Genomic DNA, 23,728 nt, shown 5'->3' with positions numbered 1-23,728 from the left:
TGTTTCATTTTATAGGAAATTATTTTCATTTTTTTCACCCAGCATTTAATGAGCAAATTTATGCTTCACTTCATCAAAAGATCTTTCCAGTATGACAATAATTACCTTAAGAATTTTCTAATTTAAACAAGTCAAATGGAAAAAATCTTTGGGAACATACTAACAAGCTTGAGAGTTACTGGTTCATACCTACAAATATCTTAACCATTAGGTATATAAAGCTTAGAGAGAAATAACAGTAAAGTGCATATTACAATTAACTGCAGAAAAAGACAAAAATATATTTCTGTAACTTCAGTTAACAATCAGGATACCAATAAAAGATTCCAAATTTGTTCAATAGTAAAATTTTGCAATCAAGTCATTAGTGACTAAGCGCACACACATGTTAAACACAAGAGAACAGCAAGCTTTCTCCTTGGTAAATATCATTTTTTTTTTATCACAGTATGACTTTCTACTTTAAATTCAGTTTTATGAATTACTACTTAAAACACAAAGTGAAAACCTAATTTATATACAACTGTTTGCAGGCTCTTAAGGTCAGCGTGTCCAAAGGATATCATAAATTTTCATATAATTTAAATTTGCTTGTATTCATAAACAATTATGTTAGTATATCCACACCCCAGGTGCCAGGGACAAAATGAAGAAAGAGATATGAGTCTGACCCTGTAATCGGGCAACATGCTTTACTAACACAAAATGTATTCAGTACTAAAATATCCTTCCAAGAATTAAAGAAACATGTGAACGCAAATATTCTCATTATTGAAAAAGCAAACCAGAGACGACTACATTAAGATGCTTTCTTAACACCAGGGATGACGTTTAGTGAACCTTTGTCACAAAGCAAAAAATGTGATGAGTGATGAGAGTTACAAACATATTATACCTAAGAGCTCTGAAAGCCATGGAACATTCAACAACTCTGATCATTTTAAGAATCTATTCCAACAAACTAACAATTAGCATCCTATGGTTAGCCACACAATTTCTTGTGGTTGGAGGAACAAATGTAGAGGAACTAAAAGCAACTGTCTGAAAACAACGAAGTAAAATGATCATGTGAAGCGGCGCAGGCGCTCACGTTCAGCTCCTCACATTTCTCATCTGTTTACTTTGACTGACCTTTTTTTTTTTTGTGAGTAAGGGGGACTGGGTAAAGTTGAAATAAAGGTTTGTGAGACAGAGTACATATTCAGCTATACTATCTGTTTGCTTTGGCTGACCTTTTTTTTATGGGGAAGGGGAAGAAAGAGAAGTATCTGCTTGTGGAAATCTCTGTGCTAATAATCATAAGGATAAAAAAAAAAGCCTGTCATGCACACCAAAGTTAAGACACTTACTGTATAAAGGCAAATCCCCGGCGAGTAAATGTGACAAAGATAAAAGGCATTTCTGTGTCTGCTGCTTTGTTAGGCTTTCAAATTTACTACAATTCACCTAAAGGCCATTTTCATGCTTACACAACATAATAAAGCTATTTATCTTATTTTATGATGAAACATTATAATTATCACATTTATTAGAAGGTATTGATAATAAGAAACATTTTAAGCATTTTATTTCACATGATCAAACACTGCTTATTTTTCTTTCAAAAGAAAATTATTTTGAATTACCAACCCACAGAAAAAGTCAAATAATATTATTGAACATCCATATACTCTTCATCGAGATTCACCAGTTCTTAAGATTTTGCCACATTTGTTTTTTCTCCCTCTACACATATGCATATAAAATAATAGCTCTGCTGAACTATCTAAAAATAAACTACAGACATCATGAGGGCTTCCCTGACAACTCAGTTGGTAAAGAATCTGCCTGCAATGTAGGAGTTGCTGGATCAATTCCTGGGTCAGAAAGATCCACTGGAGAAGGGATAGGCTACCCACTCCAGTACTCTGGCCTGGAGAATTCCATGGACTGTATAGTCCATGGGGTCACAAAGAGTTGGACACGACTGAGCAACTTTCACAGACATTTGAGTGTTTCTGTGATTCTGCTAGTCTTTTTTAGCAATTCTGATCAGAAATAAAAGATCCCTGGGCTTAACAAGAAATTTTCAGGTATCAGGTAATATAAACAGACTGGAAATAGAAGGTCTAGGTTCAAGTTTGGGTCTATTACTTGCCACCTATGTGACATCAGTCAGTCTTTCCGTCTGAGTCAACTGTCTTCTGGATAAATGGGCACACCCTCCCAGTGGTGGTGTGTGAAAATACTTAAAATTAAAATGTAAGAACAGATACTGATGTGTAAAGATTTTTTGGCATATAAAGACTTAGCTACTCTTGGCCCTACCCCACTCAAAAATCGGAGCACTTTTGACAGTGGAAGAGGGAGAGTCAGTTCATAACTGTAAGGACTGTCATGGCCACTGCAGGGCCTTACGCATGGTCACTGCCAACAAAACGCCGGTAGGGTTGCCCACCACTGCCAAAAATCAACTACGCCCCCACTAGGAATGCATACAGGTGTAACTCAGAGTGTAAATGTAACTAGAAAACATGCACAGCAAGCCTCGGGCCCTATTACCTCCAAGGGAGGGTAAGAATGTTCTTCTGAAAGCCCAGGGAGACAATATGAAGGTTCGAGAAATCTAAGATGCACTGCAGGGAAGAAAATGTTCTGCCCAGGGGGCAGAAAGCCACTGGAAGGAGAGGAGGTAGAGAATGCCTGAGTAAAAGTTCACCTGGTGTATACCTTTCCTTTTCAGACATTTTTCAGTGAAAATGAACATACATTGGGTTGGCCAACCCGGTGATTACAGAAGTTTTAAAGAGTCAACAATTACGAAGACAGCAATCATGCAGGTCTAGGGCCGGCCCCAGTGGAGGGCACTGGCTTGTGAGAGCTGGTATGCATGTCTCTTCTTGACCCCAAGTTTACTGACATCATGTCACACTGGTAGCTTGACCCTGCCATGCGCGGAGTACTTGCACCATTGAACTCCTACTTCAAACACTACACATCAGGCTCCCCCCACTCACCTAGATGGCTGGCTGTTAAACATCTATCACCACACCACCGGTCAGCCCTCACTGTTTTCTATAAATTGTTAATAAACTCAAATGCTGTCACTATCAGGTCTACACAAAAAAGAAGCACAGATAAAAAATACCATAAAAATACTATTACCTTATATATATATATATATTTAGAACTCAAGGCTAGAACTCTGAATTTCAAAGTTATGCACCGGAGAACATATTGACAAGGTTCACACTGTTTCACTGGAAACTGAACTCCAAGGATGCAGAGGACCACCAAAGGCCAGGTTGGGGCTCACTCTTTGTGTGGCCGTAAACAAAGATTATTACCTTACCCTTGAAGACTAGACCTGGACTCGGCCTCAACCCCATACAGACGCTCTTCTGTCACCATCCATTCAACACTAATAATGACTACAGTAGCAAAAACCTATATAGTGTCTGCTATGTGCCAGCATTTGTGTGTATCAACTCACCTAATCCTCACAACAGTCTTAACGTAGTAGGTACTATTACTATCTCCAGTTTACAGATATTCACACGTACACAGGAAGTAAAGGGCAATCTGGCTCCATAGTCTGTGGTCCTAACTCCTATGTTACCTGAGAACGTGCCAACCCACAGTTAGTCTATTCAATGTACAGTCAGTCTATTCAAATGTATCTTTCACCACCCCGCATCTGTTTTTGTGACTATGTATCTCCCACTATGCCAACACAACTGACATGCTTCAGGTTCCTTTATGTGCTTCTATTTCTCCTCTTTAAGTCTTTGCTCTTATTATTTCCTCAGCAAGATACTCCAAACTGTTTATTACAATAGCTGGCAGATAACAGCCATTCTGTAAAATATGCCTAAATTTTAAAAGCAGAGTACAGCTGTACCATTTTATATCCAAAAAAGAGCTTAACAGTTCAGTTGGAAACATTAAAACTGCTGGTATGAGCAAAGAGTTTCATATAAGCTGTGGATAAGTACAGTTTGAAAACACTGGAATTAAAATGCACTTCAAATTTTTCTTGCAAAAAGAATTTAAGTCTAAAAAAGTCTAAAAAAAACCCTGCTGTTTGGTTTATTGTTATCAAAGTGCACTGATTTTAAAATGTTTTAAAAGTTACAATATTTATAAAACTATCCTGAAACAGAAAAGTGTTACTCTGTTTGAGACTAATCATTTAGCTTTATCAATTTATGAAAGTTGTATCTTTATCTGAGAAGTATTTGTTATATACATGGAAGAGACAAAACATCCTTCCTAATGAAGAAACACAATTATAGCAGCTTTTACTTTTGCTTGGATTCATACATATCTACTTTGTTGATTTCTGCCTGTGTTTATGAAATGATCTATAGGTATAAAACCAAATACTAGCATTTAGAACTCAAACCATACTTAAGTGTGGCTGGTACAGCAAACGTGCCTTGGCAGAAAAAGCAGTAACCTAATGAAGAGTATATCAGAAGAAAGGTAACACACTAACATCGATGATGATAACATTCATAAAAGAATGTAAATAATTCACTATTAAATATTTTAAAATTAAGTTCTATTCTGAGGGAAGTTTAGAAAGAACCAAATGCGCATTTCTATAGAATATATTGCCCATCAGCTGAAGGAGTTCTGATATTTTTTCCAAAAGATTGGAGTTTTTATTTAACCTAAACTATACTAAATAATTTCAAATCTATGTTATACATTACATTTTTAGATTGTTATTACTTAATTGACGAAACATAATGAGCTGCTCTACAGGTAAAGAAAGGACTTAAAACTTTTCCCAGTTAGATATGATAATCTACCCACATAAAAAAATATAGAACTTTAATTTTATAAAACTAAAATATCTGCCATAGCATCAGTTTTGATATAATGCCCACCATATAAACTGCTTTAAAAGCTTAAAAACTGAACAAAATATAAATTGACAAGTAAATGAAAATATATATTTGAAGAGTCTATGTTAGAGAAACTAGCCACACAGAATCTACATGCTATCGCTAAAATTATCAGTGCTAAAAACTAAACAGGTGACTGCTCGCCTTATGTCTCAGATCTTTTTTTTGTTTGTTTTAAAATAATTTTTCTGTCACTAAAAATATTATCAATCCAATGAGATTTAAAATTCTTCAGAGGATAAATTTAACTAACACCACATGGAGTAAAAATCTACCCAAAATGCACCTTTCCTGACCTTTCCAGTGAGTGGTCACCACTCACAAGTAATGAGAGACAAAAGTCAAACAACGAATTAGTACAATTAAAGTCATATTTTCAACATGTGTTGAGAGTTACACATGTGCATACATATATACATACATTAAAAAATTTAAGTTTTTCAAATCATTTTGATTTTTCTATTCATCTTCCTTTGCATAAGAAAGTCTTTGATAACCCTATACTGGGATATATGACTAGTAGCTTCTAGTCACATCCTGCATGAAGCTGGAACAGTAGTAGCTATGCAAGCAGGCTAAGCTGCTTCAGTCGTGATCTGACTCTTTGTGATCCTATGGACTACAGCTTGCCAGGCGCCTCTGTCCAGGCAAGAATACTGGGGTGGGATGCCAGTTCCTCCAAAATTATATGTTAAAATTAAAATCCTATTTCTGGAAGAAAAATGATTTTGTCTCTATATACTGCCAGTGAAGAAACTGGGTTCAAATCTTTTTTATTCCACTTCATATTGGGAAAGTGTTTCTCAATTTTATAGAAAAAAAGGAGAACTCCAGGGTTTAGATCTGACTAGGGCTACTGTCCTCAATAACTGAGACAAATAACGTAGAGAAATATGCAAACCTTGCAGAGTGAAGGAAGTGAATAAATAAAGAATCAGATGCCTGTGTGGACACTCAGCTGTCTGCATCCAGCAGAGAGCTGAAGAAGCGGGCCTGAGCTGGGCAAGAGAGGTCTGAGCTGGACAAGGGGGTGGGCAGTACCAGCTAGAATGCACACGTAAAAGTACACTGAGCCAGAGTTTACCAAGCTTAAAGGGGAGAGAAAAAGATTCCATGATGAAGTACAGAAAGGAAGGGCTGGGGAGGATGAGAAAATAAAAACAAAAAAGAAGAACATGGAATCCCTAAGGTAAGGAGTTTTAAGAAGGAAAGTCTGATCAACAATTCGAAATACAGCAACAAGGTCCAGTACGACAAGTGCTGACAAGTGGACTGGATGTGGTATCATCGAGGTCACTGATGCTTCTGCCAGAGCTATTTCAGTAAAGAAGTGGGGCTAAGCCAGCTTTAGGCTTAGGAGTAAATGGACATATCGCCCTAAGTGTGGAGGACTATAAGCTTTCAAGGATCTACAAGAATGTCTGAGAGCTGACAATTAAAATCAATTTTTAATTAAATACATATAAATTTAACATTATTAATTAAGTGTTGTATTTAAACATTTCATTCAATTTAAAAACAATTTTTAAGTTGAATCTTTTTTTACTTTCCCAAAATTCCTAAGTAAGCATAATGATTGCCAAGAAATCATAATCCATCACAAGTAAGCCACTCATTGCAAGATGACTTCAAAAGCCAAAGCATACAAATCTTTCAAGGTAATTAGCCCTGTTGAATCAGTGATGTGGATCCATTTTATAGATTCAAATGAGATAGGCTAAGTAAGACCTCCAAGCAGAGCACCCTGGGACTGCTGAGCTTTTTATGGTCTTGGCGAATGGAGCTTCAGGGGGCTCTAATGCTTGGCTAGGGCTTCCAGGTGACTCAGTGGTAAAAAAAATCTGTGTGCCAACACAGGAGACACAGGTTTGACCCCTGATTTGGGAAGATCCCCTGGAGAAGGAAATGGCAACACCAGTATTTTCGCCTGGGAAATCCCATAGACTCCCATAGAGGAGTCGGGAGGGCTACAGCCCATGGAATTGCAAAGAGTCAGACACAGCTTAGCGACTATAAACAACGACAAAGCTTGGCTGAGAAACAAAGAGAACTTAAAGGAAAATACAGGACACAGGAGGAAGTTACAGGCTGAGGAGAAAGTCAGTAGAGAGTTGCAGACGGATGATACAACAGAAAGTAGGCATTTAACGGAAAAAAGTTCAGAAGGACATAGAAGGGTATGGGATTAAAACCACTCAGGTGCATGGGTTCTGACTGGCACAGAAGAAATGGGTATGTACAGGTTTAGATAAATTTACAGGTTTGCAGTGAAAATTGGGGCTTCCCTGGTGGCTCAGATGGTAAAGAACCTGCCTGCCAAGACAGGAGACATGAGAGACATGGGTTCGATCCCTGGGTTGGGAAGATCCCCTACAGGAGGGCACGGCAACCCACTCCAGAATTCTTGCCTGAAGAACCCCCATGGACAGAAGAGCCTGGCGGGCTACAGTCCATGGGGTCACAAAGAGTCATACACGACTGAATGACTAAGCACAGCACAGAAAAAATTAAGATAATTTCTGTTAGAGCCCTACAATTTTTTTTTTTTTAAAGAGAGAGATAAGGTGGTTTGCTGAAGGTGCAGAGAATAGGGCAGGGGAGGTGACTTGAGAAGTAAAGATTGGAAACCTAGATAAAGAATTAGCACAGTATTTTCAAGTATGTCCTTTTATGCAGTTCTTCAATCACTCTGAAAGCTTGTGAGGACATTCCACTTTCATAGTAAAGAAACCTAAACTCTAGTTATATAGACAAAATTGCCTATTTGAAGTCTTTTTCAATGATGTTAAAGATCTCACATAACCTAATTATGATCACAATCTTGCCAAATGTTTACCAGTGATGCTTCTGATCTTGCAGTATGTCACAGAACCAAGACCTAAGCCATCTCTCTCTCCCTAGAAGCACTGAATATCTATCCCCCAATCTCTAGTCCTGCTCAGGATTAAGAAAAAAAAAAACCCTAATTCTTAAAAGTGGAGAGAAAAAGAATCTATAAAAGTAGTGAATCACTATGTAATACACCCGAAACTAATACAATATTATAAATCAACCATACTTCAGTTAAAAAGTAGAGGGAAGACTCTGTGCCACAAAACTGCAATGATATCTGAGCATAGTTAGGTACTTACAAGATTTCAGAGTACTGCAGTCTGCATTCAAAAGCCCAGTCTGGACAAATATTCCTGAGACAAACCTACATCAACAAAAGTGAGGCATCTCCCAACTGTGTGTTTAGGGATACTTAAGTATATAGATAAAACAGGGAGTGGTCAGTAAAATTAAGATCATAATGACAATTCTGAAAAGCAAGAACAAGCAGTCACTAGGTTTTCCCCTTTAATTAGAAAAGGTCAGTGAAATGGATTTAAGATGTCCCAAGATTAATGCCCCCACTTCAGTTGTCAAGCCTGTGGCAATCAGCTTCAAACTCCAGAAGAGATTCTGAAATCCAAGAACTGGATTCTATATTCAGAAATCTCTTCTGAGCCCACAAGTGACACTATGTGAGAGAGAAGCTTCCAAGCTCACTCTTGGTCTTGTTAGTCTCCCTGGAGGATCTCATGTTACGTAGGCCACCCACGTGGGGTTGACATCCTCGCCTGCAGTTTCTCTGACATACTGCATGCTCTGAGGCCTCCTCTTGTTTTGGGTAACCTGTTCCCTTCTTCCGTCCAACATTAATTCCCTCCCGACTGTTTGTTTGGCTTGCTCTTCTTTCTCTAAACTTATCTCCCTTTGATTGATGCATTCTTCTGGACTAAACCATCTAAGTTAATGGCCTTCAAATCCATGCTTACAGCCCTCACCTCCAGCCAACGATCTAGCTCCATAGGTGCAGTCTGGAAGAGCTTGGGGTGGGTGGTGAACAACTGATAGGTTTTCCTCCTGTCTACCATGTTGCCATTTTTTGGCTCCCATGCTAAAAATTCTATAATCACTTCAGACTATTTTATACAGACTATTACATTAAAAAATTGGTCATGGTATCCTTTTAATTGAGAGCTGGAAGACTTAGTGTGATTATACTTCCCAGTGTGTCTGCCTGCTTGTATTGGATCAGTCCAAAAAAAACCGAGTTAGGGCATGTAATTTCTCCTCAGGCATTGTTGTAATTTATTCTATTAGAATTACATTCCACACAAATAAAGTTACATAGCTTCTGCCATATCAAATACTGACTTAGAACTAAAGGAGAAAGGAATACTGGGTATTGAAGTAATGAGGCCATGTAAATCCAAACCTCTTAGTGTATCCTCACAAAAACCAATACAGGACAGCAAAAAGAACAAATAAAACTCAGGCCTTTAACAAATCCCAACTTGTAATTACACGTAAAAAGAATAAAAACAGAATCTCAGTGAGCATTCTCCCATGTTCTAGATCTAAGCTTTACTGAACAGCAAGGGGAATTTGGGAAAAACTGAATAGAACAGAGAAGAGCTAGGATCAGGTCAAAAACTGATTTAAAGCTACCACCACAAAGAGAAAGTCCATCCTATGAGTGAAAATACTGAAAAAGCTTAGCATAGAATACAGTACAGATTCCAAAGTGCGCAGGATACAAGGTGGTATTTTAGGAAGTTAATAGTTTAAAGGGAAAAGAAGACTAAAAGGAAAGAAAGCTACCAGTCCTAAAGCATCAATCCTGTACACAGATATGCAGAAACATATAAAGTCTTACTCTACTGTAAAAAAAAAATTTTTTAATTGATGTCATAAACTCAAACAATTCACCTGAGAAAAGATCGCCTCAAAATAATAAATAGCAAAGTGTAAGAAAACTGTAATATAACATTCTAAATGGAACTAATATCTCCAAACAAGCATTTGGAGACACAAACAAAAAAAACTTGATCTAGATCAGTATAACATAATAAGAATTATATTTGATCTTTACCTGCAGTTCCTGGCACAGAGCTCCTAAAACCCCTGGAAATTGCCGAATAAAGGAAGAAGTGAAGTTGCTCAGTCGTGTACAACTCTTTGCAATCCCATTGACTGTAGCCCACCAGGCTCCTCTGTCCATGGCATTTTCCAGGTAAAAGAACTGGAATGGGCTGCCATTTCCTTCTCCAGCAGATCTTCCTGACCCAGGGATCAAACCCAGGTCTTCTGCATTGTGGGCAGATGCTTTAACCTCTGAGCCACCAGGGAAGCCCAAATAAAGGAATGTATTTGTTATTTATAAGGACTCCCTCTGAAGCACACCTGAGATTATGCTAATAAGGTGACTGAAGATGGAGTCCTTAGATAGTCTCATGTGACTCAAGGGATGGAATTTTCAGCCCCATCCACTGAATACCCAGAGAAGAGGAGGGGCTGGAAATAAAGTTCTATAAATCTATTGAACAAGATTTGATGAGCTTACTGTTGAAATTACTGGCAAGGATGGGAACCATAGTGCATCACTGGTGGGAATGCAAATTGGTGTAGTCAATATGGAAAACAGAAGAGAGGTTCCCCAAAAATTTTAAAATAGAATACCATATGATTGAACAATTTCAGTTCTGGATTTTTATCTGAAGGAAACAAAAACATTAACATGAAAAGATATATGTATCCCCATGTTCCTCGCAGCGTTATTTACAACAGTCAAAATGTGGAAACAACCAAAGTGTCCATCAACAGATGAACGGATAAAGAAATTGTGGCATATGAATACAGTGGAATACTATTCAGCCATAAGAGAAGAATGGAATTGTGCCAATTGCAACAATATAGATGAACAAAAACAAAAACAAAACAAGCTTACACAGAGAACAGAGATTGGTGGTTGCCAGAGGCAGCAAATATGAGAATTGAGTGAACTGCTTGGGTTTTTTTTTTCCTTTAAATTTAAATAAAATAAAGGGAATAAAAGCATTACAAAACTTATAAGACCAAAGGCAACCACTAAAACAAAGCAAAAAAAACCTTACCTAAATATAATTTTTTAAATAAAAGAGCAAAAAATCAAATTACAACATAAAATATATCACATACAGGAACAATAAACAGAACATATGACATAATAATCGCAACAAAATACAACAGACTTGCTATCAAACATATTTTTATCAAAAAATATGAATAAGTTAAAGCTTCCCAGGTGGATCAGTTGGTAAAGAATCTGCCTGCAATACAGGAAACCCAAGTTTGATCCCTGGGTGGGGAAGATCTCCTGGAGAAGGAAATAGCAACCCACTTCAGTATTCTTGCCTGGAAAATACCATAGACAGAGGAACCTGGCAGGCTAGAATTCATGGGGTCACAAAGAGTCAGACATGAGTAAGCAACAAACTAAACTTGCATATTACAATAAAAAGATTTTTTATTTAGTTCACCAAGCAAAACCCAAATATATGCTCTATACGAGAGACATACCAAAAACAACATGGATCAAAAATACTAAAAGTACAGAAAAAGATATCTGGAAGATGGAAACAATATGAAAGCAGGAGCAATGATATCAATTAAGAGATAAAGTATAATTAAAATTAAAAACAACTAACTTTGTCAAAGGTAGACTCTCTTTTACGTTAAAAGTTTCAGTTCACTAAATGTATATTATAAATATCTATGCACCAAATAATACAGCATATGCCTTTATGAAGTCAAAACTATAAGAGATTCAGGGAGACATACACAGAGGCCCACTGATAATAGGATTTTTTAATATTCCACTCTTAGTACAAAACAGATTAAGTGAACTAAGAATAAGAAAGGATACAGATGATCCAAATAACATAATTACTTAGTAGAGCTTATGGTTACAAGGTGGCACTAGTGGTAAAGAACCTGCTTGCCAATGCAGGACATAAAAGAGACCTGGGATCAGTCCCTGGGTCAGGAAGATCCCCTGGACGAGGGCATGGCAACTTACTCCAGAATTCTTGCCTGGAGAATCCCAGGGACAGAGGAGCCTGGTGGGCTACAGTCCTTAAGGTCGCAAAGAGTTGGACACAACTGAAGCAACTTAGCACGTACATATGCATAGTTATATATTTAACTTTACAAAGTAAAAGCAGAGAATAAAGCTTCTTCTCAACTGCATATGTAACATTCAAAAAATTGACCTTTTATTAGGTTCTCCCCCATAAAACAGATTGACTAAAAAATAGTATTCTCTGATCACAGTGCAATAAAACTAGAAATTACTCACAAATTTTCAAAAATTAAAAAGTACTTTCATATGGAAATTAAATAACTTCCTTCTAAACAACTCTTGGAAGAAACATGAAATACAAATAGAAGTTATATATTTTTTAACAATAATGAAAATATTATGTATCAGAATTCATGGGTTACAAATGAAATAAAAACTAGAAGAAAATTTATAGTCTTAAAAACCTTATTAACAAGATGAAAGAATAAAAATAAGTAAATTCCCAGTTCAAAATGTGGAAAAAGCCAAAACAAAGTACCAAGAAGGAAATTAAGGCAATAATTAATGAGGTACTGAATAGAAAAACATTAGTTCTCCTAAACAAATCAAAATTTTGTATGCTTAAGAAAAAAATAACAAAATAAACATACCATTAGATAAGTTGAAGTAAAATCACAAATATCCAAAATCAAAAATAATAAGAGTGAAATACCACTGAATAAGAAGAAATGAAAAAGTCATGACACTATAGACATCTGTATAAAGAAATGTAAAAAGCCATAGCAGAGGATAATTTCCTAAACTGATCACATTACAGACAGAAAGTTAAAAGAGAAAAACTCCCATAGGAGAAATGAAGTTATCAAGAAGTACTCCACAAAAAGACCCATGCCCAGATGGTTTCACAGGGAAAGCCTATCAAAGCTGCAAAAACCAAATTCCTTCTATGTTGTAAAAATTGTTCAGAAGCTTAAAAAATGTAGAAAAACTTAATTCTTTTTTATGAAGCAATTTAAACATTGATACACAAACATTTTTTAAAAGAAACAGGAAAAAAATCCCTACATAAACCCTGTGTGGTATGGATCCAGAATTAGGGTTATGATTAGAGACACACATATGATTAGAGAAACATATAGGCCAAAATCACCTCTGAATATTGATGTAAAAGCTCTAAATAAAATATTAGCGGACAAAATCCAACAAAATATCTTGTTCTATGTATAAGATAATGATATACAAAGAACAGGAGAGATTTACTCTAAGAATGCAAGGCTAATTTGATCCATTAATAAAACACATCATATAATAGCTCAAAAAAAAAATCATGATCATCTCCATATATGCTGAAAAAGCCTTCAACAAATCTTAAGACCCATTCCTGATTCTAAAAAAACAGTCAAACACTCAACAAAACAAGAGTTGATGAATACTTTCCTAGCATGATAAATACACTTTGTTTTAAAGTCAGCATCCTTCTTTAAACAGGGAAACATTAGAGGCATTTTTACTAAACACATCAATTAAGACATTATTTGTTAACACTTGTCTTCCCTTATAGCTCAGTTGGTTAAGAATCCCTCTGCAATGCAGGAGACCCAGATTCAATTCCTGGGTGGGGAATATCCACTGGAGAAGGGATAAGCTACCCACTCCAGTATTCTTGGGCTTCCCTGGTGGCTCAGCTGGTACAGAATACACCTGCAATGTGGGAGACCTGGATTCAATCCCTGGGTTGGGAAGACCTGGGTTCTCCTGGAGAAGGGAACGGCTACCCACTCCAGTATTCCAGCTTGGAGAATTTCATGGACTACATAGTCCATGGGGTCGCAGAGAGTCAGACACGACTGAGCAACTTTCACTTTCACTTCAGTTCAGTTCAGTCACTCAGTCGTGTCCAGCTCTTTGTGACCCCATGGACTGCAGCACGCCAGGCCTCCCCGTTAGCACCAACTCCTGGAGTTTACTCAAACTCATGTCCATTGAGTTGGTGATGCCATCCAATCATCTCATCTTCTGTCGTCCCCTTCCCCTCCCGCCTTCAATCTTTCCCAGCATCAGGGTCTTTTCCAATGAGTCAGCTCTTCGCATCAGGTGGCCAAAGTATTAGAGTTTCAGCTTCACCATCAGTCCTTTCAAAGAACATTCAGGACTGATTTCCTTTAGGATGGACTGGTTGGATCTCCTTGCTGTCCAAGAGACTCTCAAGACTCTTCTCCAACACCACAGTTCAAAAGCATCAATTCTTCAGCACTCAGCTTTCTTCACAGACCAACTCACATCCATACATGATTACTGGAGAAACCATAGCCTTGACTAGACAGACCTTTGTTGACAAAGTAATGTCTCTGCTTTTTAATATACTTTCTAGGTTGATCATAACTTTTCTTCCAAGAAGCAAGTGTCTTTCAATTTCAAAGCTGCAGTCACCATCTGCAGTGATTTTGGAACCCAAAAAAATAAAGTCTGACACTGTTTCCAATGTTTCCCCATCTATTTGCCATGAATTGATGGGACTGGATGCCATGATCTTAGTTTTCTGAATGCTGAGCTTTAACTCAACTTTTTCATTCTCCTCTTTCACTTTTATCAAGAGGCTCTTTAGTTCTTCACTTTCTGCCATAAGGGTGGTGTCACCTGCATATTTGAGGTTATTGATATTTCTCCCAGCAATGTTGATTCCAACATGTGCTTCGTCCAGCCCAGTGTTTCTCATGATGTACTCTGAATATAAGTTAAATAAGCAGGGTGACAATATACAGCCTTGATGTACTCCTTTTCCTATTTGGAACCAGTCTGTTGTTCATGTCCAGTTCTAACTGTTGCTTCCTGACCTGCATACAGGTTTCTCAAGAGGCAGGTCAGGTGGTCTGGTATTCCCATCTCTTTCAGAATTTTCCACAGTTTGTTGTGATCCACACAGTCAAAGGCTTTGGCATAGTCAGTAAAGCAGAAGTAGATGTTTTTTGGAACTCTTGCTTTTTTGATGATCTAACAGATGTTGGCAATTTGATCTCTGGCTCCTCTGCCCTTTATTAAAACCAGCTTGAACATCTGGAAGTTCATGGTTCACATACTGTTGAAGCTGAAGCCTGGTTTGGAGAATTTTGAGCATTCCTTTGCTAGCGTGTGATATGAGTGCAATTGTGCAGTAGTTTGAGCTTTCTTTGGCATTGCCTTTCTTTAGGATTGGAATGAAAACTGACCTTTTCCAGTCCTGTGGCCACTGCTGAGTTTTTCAAATTTACTGGCGTAGTGAGTGCAGCACTTTCACAGAATCATCTTTTAAGCTTTGAAATAACTCAACTGAAATTCCATCACCTCCACTAGCTTTGTTCTCAGTGAGGCTTCCTAAGGCCCACTTGACTTCACATTCCAGGATGTCTGGCTCTAGGTGAATGATCACACCCTCCTGATTATCTGGGTCATGAAGATCTTTTTTGTACAGGTCTTCCATGTATTCTTGCCACCTCTTCTTAATATCTTCTGCTTCTGTTAGGTCCATATCATTTCCATCCTTTATTGAGCCCATCTTTGCATGAAATGCTCCCTTGGTATCTCTAATTTTCTTGAAGAGAGCTCTAGTCTTTCCCATTCTGTTGTTTTCCTCTATTTCTTTGCACTGATCACTGAGGAAGGCTATTCTTTGGAACTCTGCATTCAAATTGGTATATCTTTCCTTTTCTCCTTTGCCTTTCACTTCTCTTCTATTCACAGCTATTTGTAAAGCCGCCTCAGACGACCATTTTGCCTTTTTGCATTTCTTTTTCTTGGGGATGGTCTTGATCCTTGCCTCCTATACAATTCACAAACCTCCGTCCATAGTTCTTCAGGCACTCTACAGGTCTAATCCCTTGAATCTATTTGTCACTTCCACTGTATAATCAAAAGGTATTTGATTTACATCATACCTGAATGGTCTCGTGATTTTCCCTACTTTCTGCAATTTACGTCTGAATTTCACTTCACTATAACACTATTTAACATTGTAATAGAGGTATCTGTCAAGGCAATTAGATAAATCAATTAGGGGCATCAGAACTTCAAGATGTAAAACTATATTTATAGATGTTATGATCATGAACTTGGAAACCCCTAAAGAATCAATGATCCTTAAATGGTAGAGAAATAGGCTCTCAAACACTATTGCTTGGAATGGAAACTGGAATATTCCTCATGGATAGGAATTTATAACAAAACAGAAGATATATATTTATATCGTTACCTTTTAATTTAGCAATCCCACTTCTGGGAATATATTCTGAAGCTAATTCTCTAGTGATGTGAACATACGCACATACAAGGTTATTACTCATTGTGGCACTGTTATTTATAAAATACTTGAAATAAGTTAGATAACCATATATAGGAGAATAACTGAATAAACTATTATATATGTACATAAAGGAGTTATCATGCAGGATGAAAAAGATCTTTATGAATTGATACAAAATGATTTCCAAAGTACTTTCCTAGAATTCTAGAATAGCAAGTAAGTAAAAATGTTGTAAATGATAAAAATCAGGAGTTATAAATATAGAAAAGGAGAAAAAGTAGAATGAACCTTGTGTGGTGTGGGATCAGAACTCGGGTTATGATTAGAGATACATATATACATATTCATACATAGATACACATGTATACACACATACATACAGTCATCCACAAACATACATTCGCTCATGTTTTTTTAATATCAATTTTAGCCGTAAGATTCATATAATTAGACCTAAGCAAATAAGATTTCACAACTTTTGAAATCTAAATTTTAAAAGGTACTAGCTAGTCAATCTATGGCATAGGAAGATACTACTTTAGGAACAACAGTCAGGAAAAAAGACTTAAACAGAAAGATCAAGCAAATCTTTAAATAATAAAGAATTCACTCATCCATGTAACCAGATCATAAAAACAGGAAAATATAATATTAATCCCAGTAGAAAATATTCTCATGTGTCCAGCTCAGATTATTTTTATATTAGCAAAATAAATATGTTATCCTTAATAAAAGTTACAAAGATGCAAATGGTACTTGGTGTTTTACAATGAAACATATCAAAATCCATTTTACCTTACAGTAAAGTCATAGGAGCAAGAGGCCAGCACAGAAGCATGAAATGGTGAAAACTACAAAAGAAAACAAAAAAATCCTTTTTGAGGTTAACTGTAACTATAACATGGTACTTCACAAGATCATTCCCATGAATATTATTACAAAGTCTAGACAGGACTGTCAGAAGTACAGACACTGCTATATGTCAAATAGACAACTAATAAGGACCTACTATACAGCACAGAGAACACCACTCAGTATTCTAACGGCGTGTATGGGAAGATGACCTAAAACAGAATGGAGATATATACATATATACGTATAACTGATTCACTTTGCTGTACGCATGAAACTACCACAACATTGTAACTCAACTATACTCCAATAAAAAAATTTTTTAAGTATGCTTTTCCAAACCTTATTACACTTTAATTCAAGGCAAAAATCTTTTAGTCTTTTAAGTATCCACCTACAGGGAAAATGGTTGTTTTTACATTCTTCAAAGAAAGTCATTTCTCAAGCTTTTAAAATCTTATTTAGAATTAAATATTCCCTGAATGTTGCTATTCCGGAAAAATTAAGCACAATTTCATATTGGCTATCCAAAATTAACTTATACAAATCTAAAGGACATAAGTGTGTGATGATTCATACATATAATTATATAATTTACCAAACTTGTGAATACATTTTATGACTGCTATTAGCACAAGCATCAAACATTTAAATGTTAAAAGTTTTTAAATAATTTTTATGTTATTTGTATATCACATCTAATGAAAATGGTATCAAGGTCAAAAACTGCAAATTTTAAAGACAAGTTATGTACAAGTATTAACATACATCTTTTAACTGGCTGCCCACTGTAATTTTATTTCTTCAGAATATTTCTTACCAGTACTTTAACGTTTATATACACATATATACTTACATTTGAATGTTCTTCACAGTTTGCAAAACACTTTCACTATTTTACCCTATTTCATTCTCAGAAGCACTATGAAATATATACAGAAAATATTTTTTAACTACCAAACCTTGTGTGCCATTTAAAAAAAAATCTGGGCACTGGGTCTCATATTTTGAGTTATAACCAGAAAAATTTTAAATGTTAACTGCAATTTAGAATTTCTAAAACAGGAATAACATAACTATCTTAATTAAAAGATCAAAAAGGTACTTATCTGTAATGTAAAAAACCGAAAGTGAAATTGGGAGATGTCCCTTAATAAGATGTTTTCCACAGTGACTTAGCAAAATTTACCTAAATAAAAGCTGGGAAGGACTTCCCTGGCGATTCACTGGTTAAGACTCCACCTGCCAATGCAGGAGACATACGTGTGATCCCTGGTCTAGGAGGCTCCCACATGCAACGAAGCCCACGCACCACAACTACCAAGCTTGCACTCCAGAGCCCACGGGTCCAGAGAAGAGAGGCCGCCACATGGGACGTCCTGCCTGCCGTACCTAGAGAATGCCCCCGCGGAGTAACACCCAACACACCAAAAAGAAAACTGGGAAACTAACGCTGGTCACTTTATAACCTGACAAGTTCAGGAGAAGCAGGAGAAAAAAATTCTCTCTACTATTTACAAAGTGGAAATTTTTCTATACTACAACTTTTGTGAACATTCATATATATAATCATGTTAGGGAAAAGAAAGAATTAACCACCTCTCTGTACAAGTTTCAACCAAATAAACTTTTCCACTGAATGAAAAATTATAAAGACTATAATACTAAAAGTAAATTACTATAGTTATAAAGTTTTAAAAGAAATAGTAGCATGGGGATGACAATGCGAAAAACATTTTTATTCACTCCTGAGTACCACCTGACTATATTGTTATAAGTCACTCAATAATCATTCCAGTATTTTACCTAATTTTAGCTTTCAATGTTTACTACCATTCACTGGGTAACAAAATGTTAAAAAAAAATCAATAACCCCATCCCTTAAACACCTTTTAAATGTACTTCATTGACTGTATCTTTTTGTTCTGTGTAGAAAAAGAAAAGATAAAAACTTACTTTCACTCTCCTAATAGCGTAAGTGTGACCAAGAAGTTCAAACACAGGTTGTCGTACATTCCTCAAGTCCCAGCCTCGCAAACTACAATCGACCGCCCCTGTCACCACCAAATTCTGAAAACAATTTAAAACAAGGTTAAGTGTGCCTCGTTACAATTAAGCAGTAGCCAAGCTTTCCTACTGGAAATAGTGTCTATTTTCTGGTACTTATTTAATCTGAACCCAGGAGTCACTCTTGAAAAGTTACATAACATTATAGAAAGGGGTTAAAACATACAGCAAAAGCAAAACTTAGTATGACTTGAAAGAAAAGGAACTCAATATGCCTCAGGCATATGAAGGAACACAGCATACAAGAGAAAAAGGCTTAGTCTCAACAACACTGTAGCTTCTCCATCTACTTTTAGCGATATTAATAAGAACACAAGTTATTAAAAATTACAAAAGACAAAAGAGCCCACCTGTCTCTTCAGCATCCTCTGAGGTTTCTACCAGGCATTAAAAGGCAAGAGACTGCTAATTCACATATATTTGAAAGGGCAAAGGTATAAATTAAATGTTGTTTACCTAATTCTAAATCAATCATTGCTCCTAACTCTCATGGACCATGGTCTTAATGTAATAGCTAACTCTATCTGAGAATTTATGCAAATAGTGGGTAGTCTCCTATCTAGAACCCTAGGTGAACCCAGAGTTCACGGCTGAAGAGGCCAAGAGCTGGGTCCACACTCAGCCGCATTCCACATAGACCAGGGCAGTTATCCATTGTCTGAACATTTTGGACTTTAATATAAGCTCATTTTAAAAAAGCTTCAATGATTGTTTTAAAAAAAATTTTAAAGAACTCTCAAGTGTGTATCAGCATCTTTTTTAGAATTCCCAGAAGTATAACATACAGTCCACGATTTCATTCTCTTATTTGGAAAATTCATGGGTGAGATCTGAACTGTAGTCATCAGCACTGAAAATTTTATTAAAATCAAGTATTATTTTGAATATGTTCTATATCTTCTTTTAATTTATTTCTTTTTAATTAAAGAACTCAGCCAATACAATGTTCCCTTAATTTTCATTGACTAAAACTGGGAAAAAAACAAAGTATATGTTATACTTAACTGTAACAGTCAACAGACCACTTCAGATAGATAAATATATTTAAACGGCATATCAACACATATTTAATCCATTTCTATTTCTAATTCATATGCCCATATGGTTAGCTGAAGGTTGCAAAAGGTTGCAAATGGACACTGCTCTCTTCCAGAAACATGAAGCTTGGTTAGGCTTGTAAGGGAAAATGAAACAGAAAATTCCTAAAACCGATGAACTGTCAAATTAAAAATCAAGTTACAAATAGCTCAGCAGCCTCAATAGCAAAGTGCACAAAAAATGAAGGCAAAAGATGATACAAATTGGCAGGGTTAAGAGCAATAAAGTAAAAAATTACATAGATTGTAAAGCAGTTTCCCAAACAAACAAGTAAGGCTGCACTATTGAACTTTTCAGAATTTCTGTTTCTTATTCAGCCTGTTTTATGTGCACTTAAATCCAATTAATGCTAATGCAGGTCACTCACAATCATCAATTAGAAATGAAAGGGACTGAATCTAACTTAATGGCCCGTAAACACTATCCAAGTCCACATAAACAAAGATAAAATCTAGAACATTTCAACGTTAGGAAGGGCTCAGTAGCTCAGGATAGAACCAGATAGGGTACCTCATTATATTTACACCAGTCACAGCTCAAAATTTCTGCCTGATGTGCTGGAACCACAATTCTGACTCCTGTTGTCTTCACGTCCCAAATTCTCAAAGTCTGATCGCCTGGTGAAAGAGGAAGACTTGATCACCCTTTATCACACCACTTGGATGCTTGATACCCATGATGACAAGTCGGGGAAAACACACCACTTCCATTATCAGGACACTGCCATCTGTATGTCATATACACATATACACTGTTTTATACTATGATAATATATAAGTACTAAAAGTGACAACTACAAAAAATAAGGCACCATATTAAGTTTCTAGATCTACTCAAAGCAGGACAATCTGAATCTCACATGGACACAAGCAGAGCAGTGACTGAGCACACACCCAGTGCATTTTTCTTCAGGAAAGGAAAAGGCTCTGAAAATCCTCGTTAGCAGCCTATACCAGCATATTCTACAGGAAGCAAAACAGTAACAGTTTTACTGTAAAATGTGTGCAAAGTCTACCACATCAGAATGGATAATTTCAAATCTTAGCTTTTACATTGATTACATTTTAAAGGGCCATCCAAAGGTATGGATTTCACCTTGAAAGAAACAAGTGGAGAAAATGTAAGGACTGTACTCTGAATTACTACAAAGATGATTTATACCACCTAGCTGCGCAGAGTCAACCCTGATTAACTGTTCTAGATGTCAACCCTGATTAAATGTTCTAGATATGAGGAAACAACGAAATGACCAGGTGAAAAATTCTGACTACATGTATATCTCCATCAAAAGTAAATTACAAACAATAACCGATCATCTGAGAAAGCCAGTTCAGGTTAATGCAAAAAAAATAACGGTGTGATGGCAGTCATGGTCTTGATTCCATTTAGTAGTTGTGTGACCCTGCGCAAGCTGTATAATGTCTCTGAGACTAGTTCCTCAGGATGCCTGGATGGAGGATGGTAGAAAAACATTTCATGTAATAAAGTTTCTGTAAAGCGTTAGAATGGTCTCTAGCATATAGCAGATATGCTGCTGCTACTGCTGCTAAGTCACTTTAGTCATGTCCGACTCTGTGAGACCCCATCCCTGGGATTCTCCAGGCAAGAACACTGGAGTGGGTTGCCATTTCCTTCTCCAATGCATAAGCGTGAAAAGTGAAAGGGAAGTCGCTCAGTCGTGTCCGACTCTTCGCGACCCCATGGACTGCAGCCTACCAGGCTCCTCCGTCCATGGGATTTTCCAGGCAAGAGTACCGGAGTGGGGTGCCATTGCCTTCTCCGAGCAGATATGCTAATAGGTGGTATATAAAAACATTAAATTTTAAACATTTCCTTTAGCTACCTATATATAATTTCCTATCATCCCAATTCAAAATTATTTGTCATTTAACTAAGTTCAATAATTTCAGACAATTTTTTTCTGATTTCTTTTCAAGTTAAGAAAGATAAGAATTAAACTGCTTGTGGTAATGAAATGTAGAGTTTAAGAATAGGGGATTTGGAGCTTCAGAGCTTAGCTCTAGTCCAGCTCAATCATTTCGTAGCTGTTGACCTTCAGTCAAGATACTTAATGTCTTGGACGCTCACTTTCCTTACCTATGATAACATATCTGCCTCATACAGACCCACAGACACAGGGAACAAATCAGTGGTCACCAGCTTGGTGAGAGAAGGACAGGAGGACAATACAGGGGTAGGAGATTAAGAAGTATAAACTATCATGTATAAAATTAGATACAAAGATATATTGTACAACAAAGGGAATATAGCTAATATTTTATAATAACTATAAATGGTGTATAACCTTTAAAAATTGTGAATCACTATTTTGTACACCTGCAACTTCATAACTTTGTAAACCAACTATACTTCAAAAGACACAAAAACACATCTGCCTTACAAAGCTGCCCCTGGCACAGCTAGACTGGCCAAAAGGAGATATTTGGGATTTTTCTGAACTATAATTGAAAAAATAATGCTAGTCCCCCTCACACAGGAGAATTTAGAGGATATAAAACTGAGGAATTGTTGGTGGCCATGTGCTTCACTGTATGGAGAACATTGACCTGCACACTCAAGTCACCCAGCAGAGAAAAGTCCAAATTAGACAATGTGTCCTGAGGTTGTTTAAGCATCCGTTCCCCTTCTGGCGTTGCTTTTTAATAAATTCTACAAAGACCTACTGTTGCTCAAGTTCTACTATTACCACCTGCAGGCAGAGGTGATTCCTTATCATCATGGCAGCAGCGAATGGAATTCACCTGAAGCTTCAGACTCTCAAAGCCTAGTGCCAGAGAAAAAGATGAAATTCAGCACAGGGCTTCCAGTAAAATCATAGGAAATGTTTAAATGATGTACACCAGATTTCAAAAATTTATATGTTATATCAAGTCTGATATAACATATAACACGGGTCATGGTGGAGATTTCTGACAAAATGTGGTCCACTAGAGAAGGCAATGGCAAACCACTTCAGTATTCCTGCCTTGAGAACCCCATGAACAGCAGGAAATGGCAAAAAGACAGGACAATGAAAGATTAACTCTCCAGGTTGGTGGATGCCCAATATGCTACTGGAGATCAATGGAGAAATAACTCCAGAAAGAATGAAGAGATGGAGCCAAAGCAAAAACAAGACCCAGTTGTGGATGTGACTAGTGATAGAAGGAAGGTCCGATGCTGTAAAGAGCAATATTGCATAGGAACCTGGAACGTTAGGTCCATGAATCAAGGCAAATTCCGTTCAGTTCAGTTCAGTTGCTCAGTCATGTCTGACTCTTTGTGACCCCACGAATCGCAGCACGCCAGGCCTCCCTGTCCGTCACCAGCTCCCAGAGTTTACTCAAACTCATGCCCATTGGGTCGGTGATGCCATCCAGCCATCTCATCCTCTGTCGTCCCCTTCTCCTCCTGCCCCCAATCCCTCCCAGCATCAGGGTCTTTTCCAATGAGTCAACTCTTCGCATCAGGTGGCCAAAGTACTGGAGTTTCAGCTTCAGCATCAGTCCGTCCAATGAACACCCAGGACTGATCTCCTTTAGGGTGGACTGGTTGGATCTCCTTGCAGTCCAAGGGACTCTCAAGAGTCTTCTCTAACACCACAGTTCAAAAGCATCAATTTTTCGGCGCTCAGCTTTCTTCACAGTCCAACTCTCACATCCATAAATGACCACT

At 37.0% G+C, this 23,728-nt stretch overlaps 1 protein-coding gene across 1 annotated transcript in view; it reads right to left on the bottom strand.

The window, feature by feature from the left end:
• Positions 1-23,728, bottom strand: part of PEX7 (peroxisomal biogenesis factor 7) — a 75,741-nt gene that overhangs the window by 26,623 nt on the left and 25,390 nt on the right. The window contains exons 6-8 of the mRNA XM_043888410.1: positions 20,564-20,670; positions 18,845-18,958; positions 16,832-16,887 (exon numbers count right to left, since the gene is read on the bottom strand). Coding sequence (XP_043744345.1) covers positions 16,832-16,887; positions 18,845-18,958; positions 20,564-20,670 — 277 coding nt within the window. The remainder of the gene's footprint in view (positions 1-16,831; positions 16,888-18,844; positions 18,959-20,563; positions 20,671-23,728) is intronic.

This window comes from Cervus elaphus, chromosome 26 (genome assembly GCF_910594005.1).
Source record: "Cervus elaphus chromosome 26, mCerEla1.1, whole genome shotgun sequence".
Taxonomy (NCBI): Eukaryota; Metazoa; Chordata; class Mammalia; order Artiodactyla; family Cervidae; genus Cervus; species Cervus elaphus.
The sequence above is the reverse complement of the archived record's forward strand: the minus strand, read 5'-3'. Positions and strand labels throughout refer to the sequence as shown.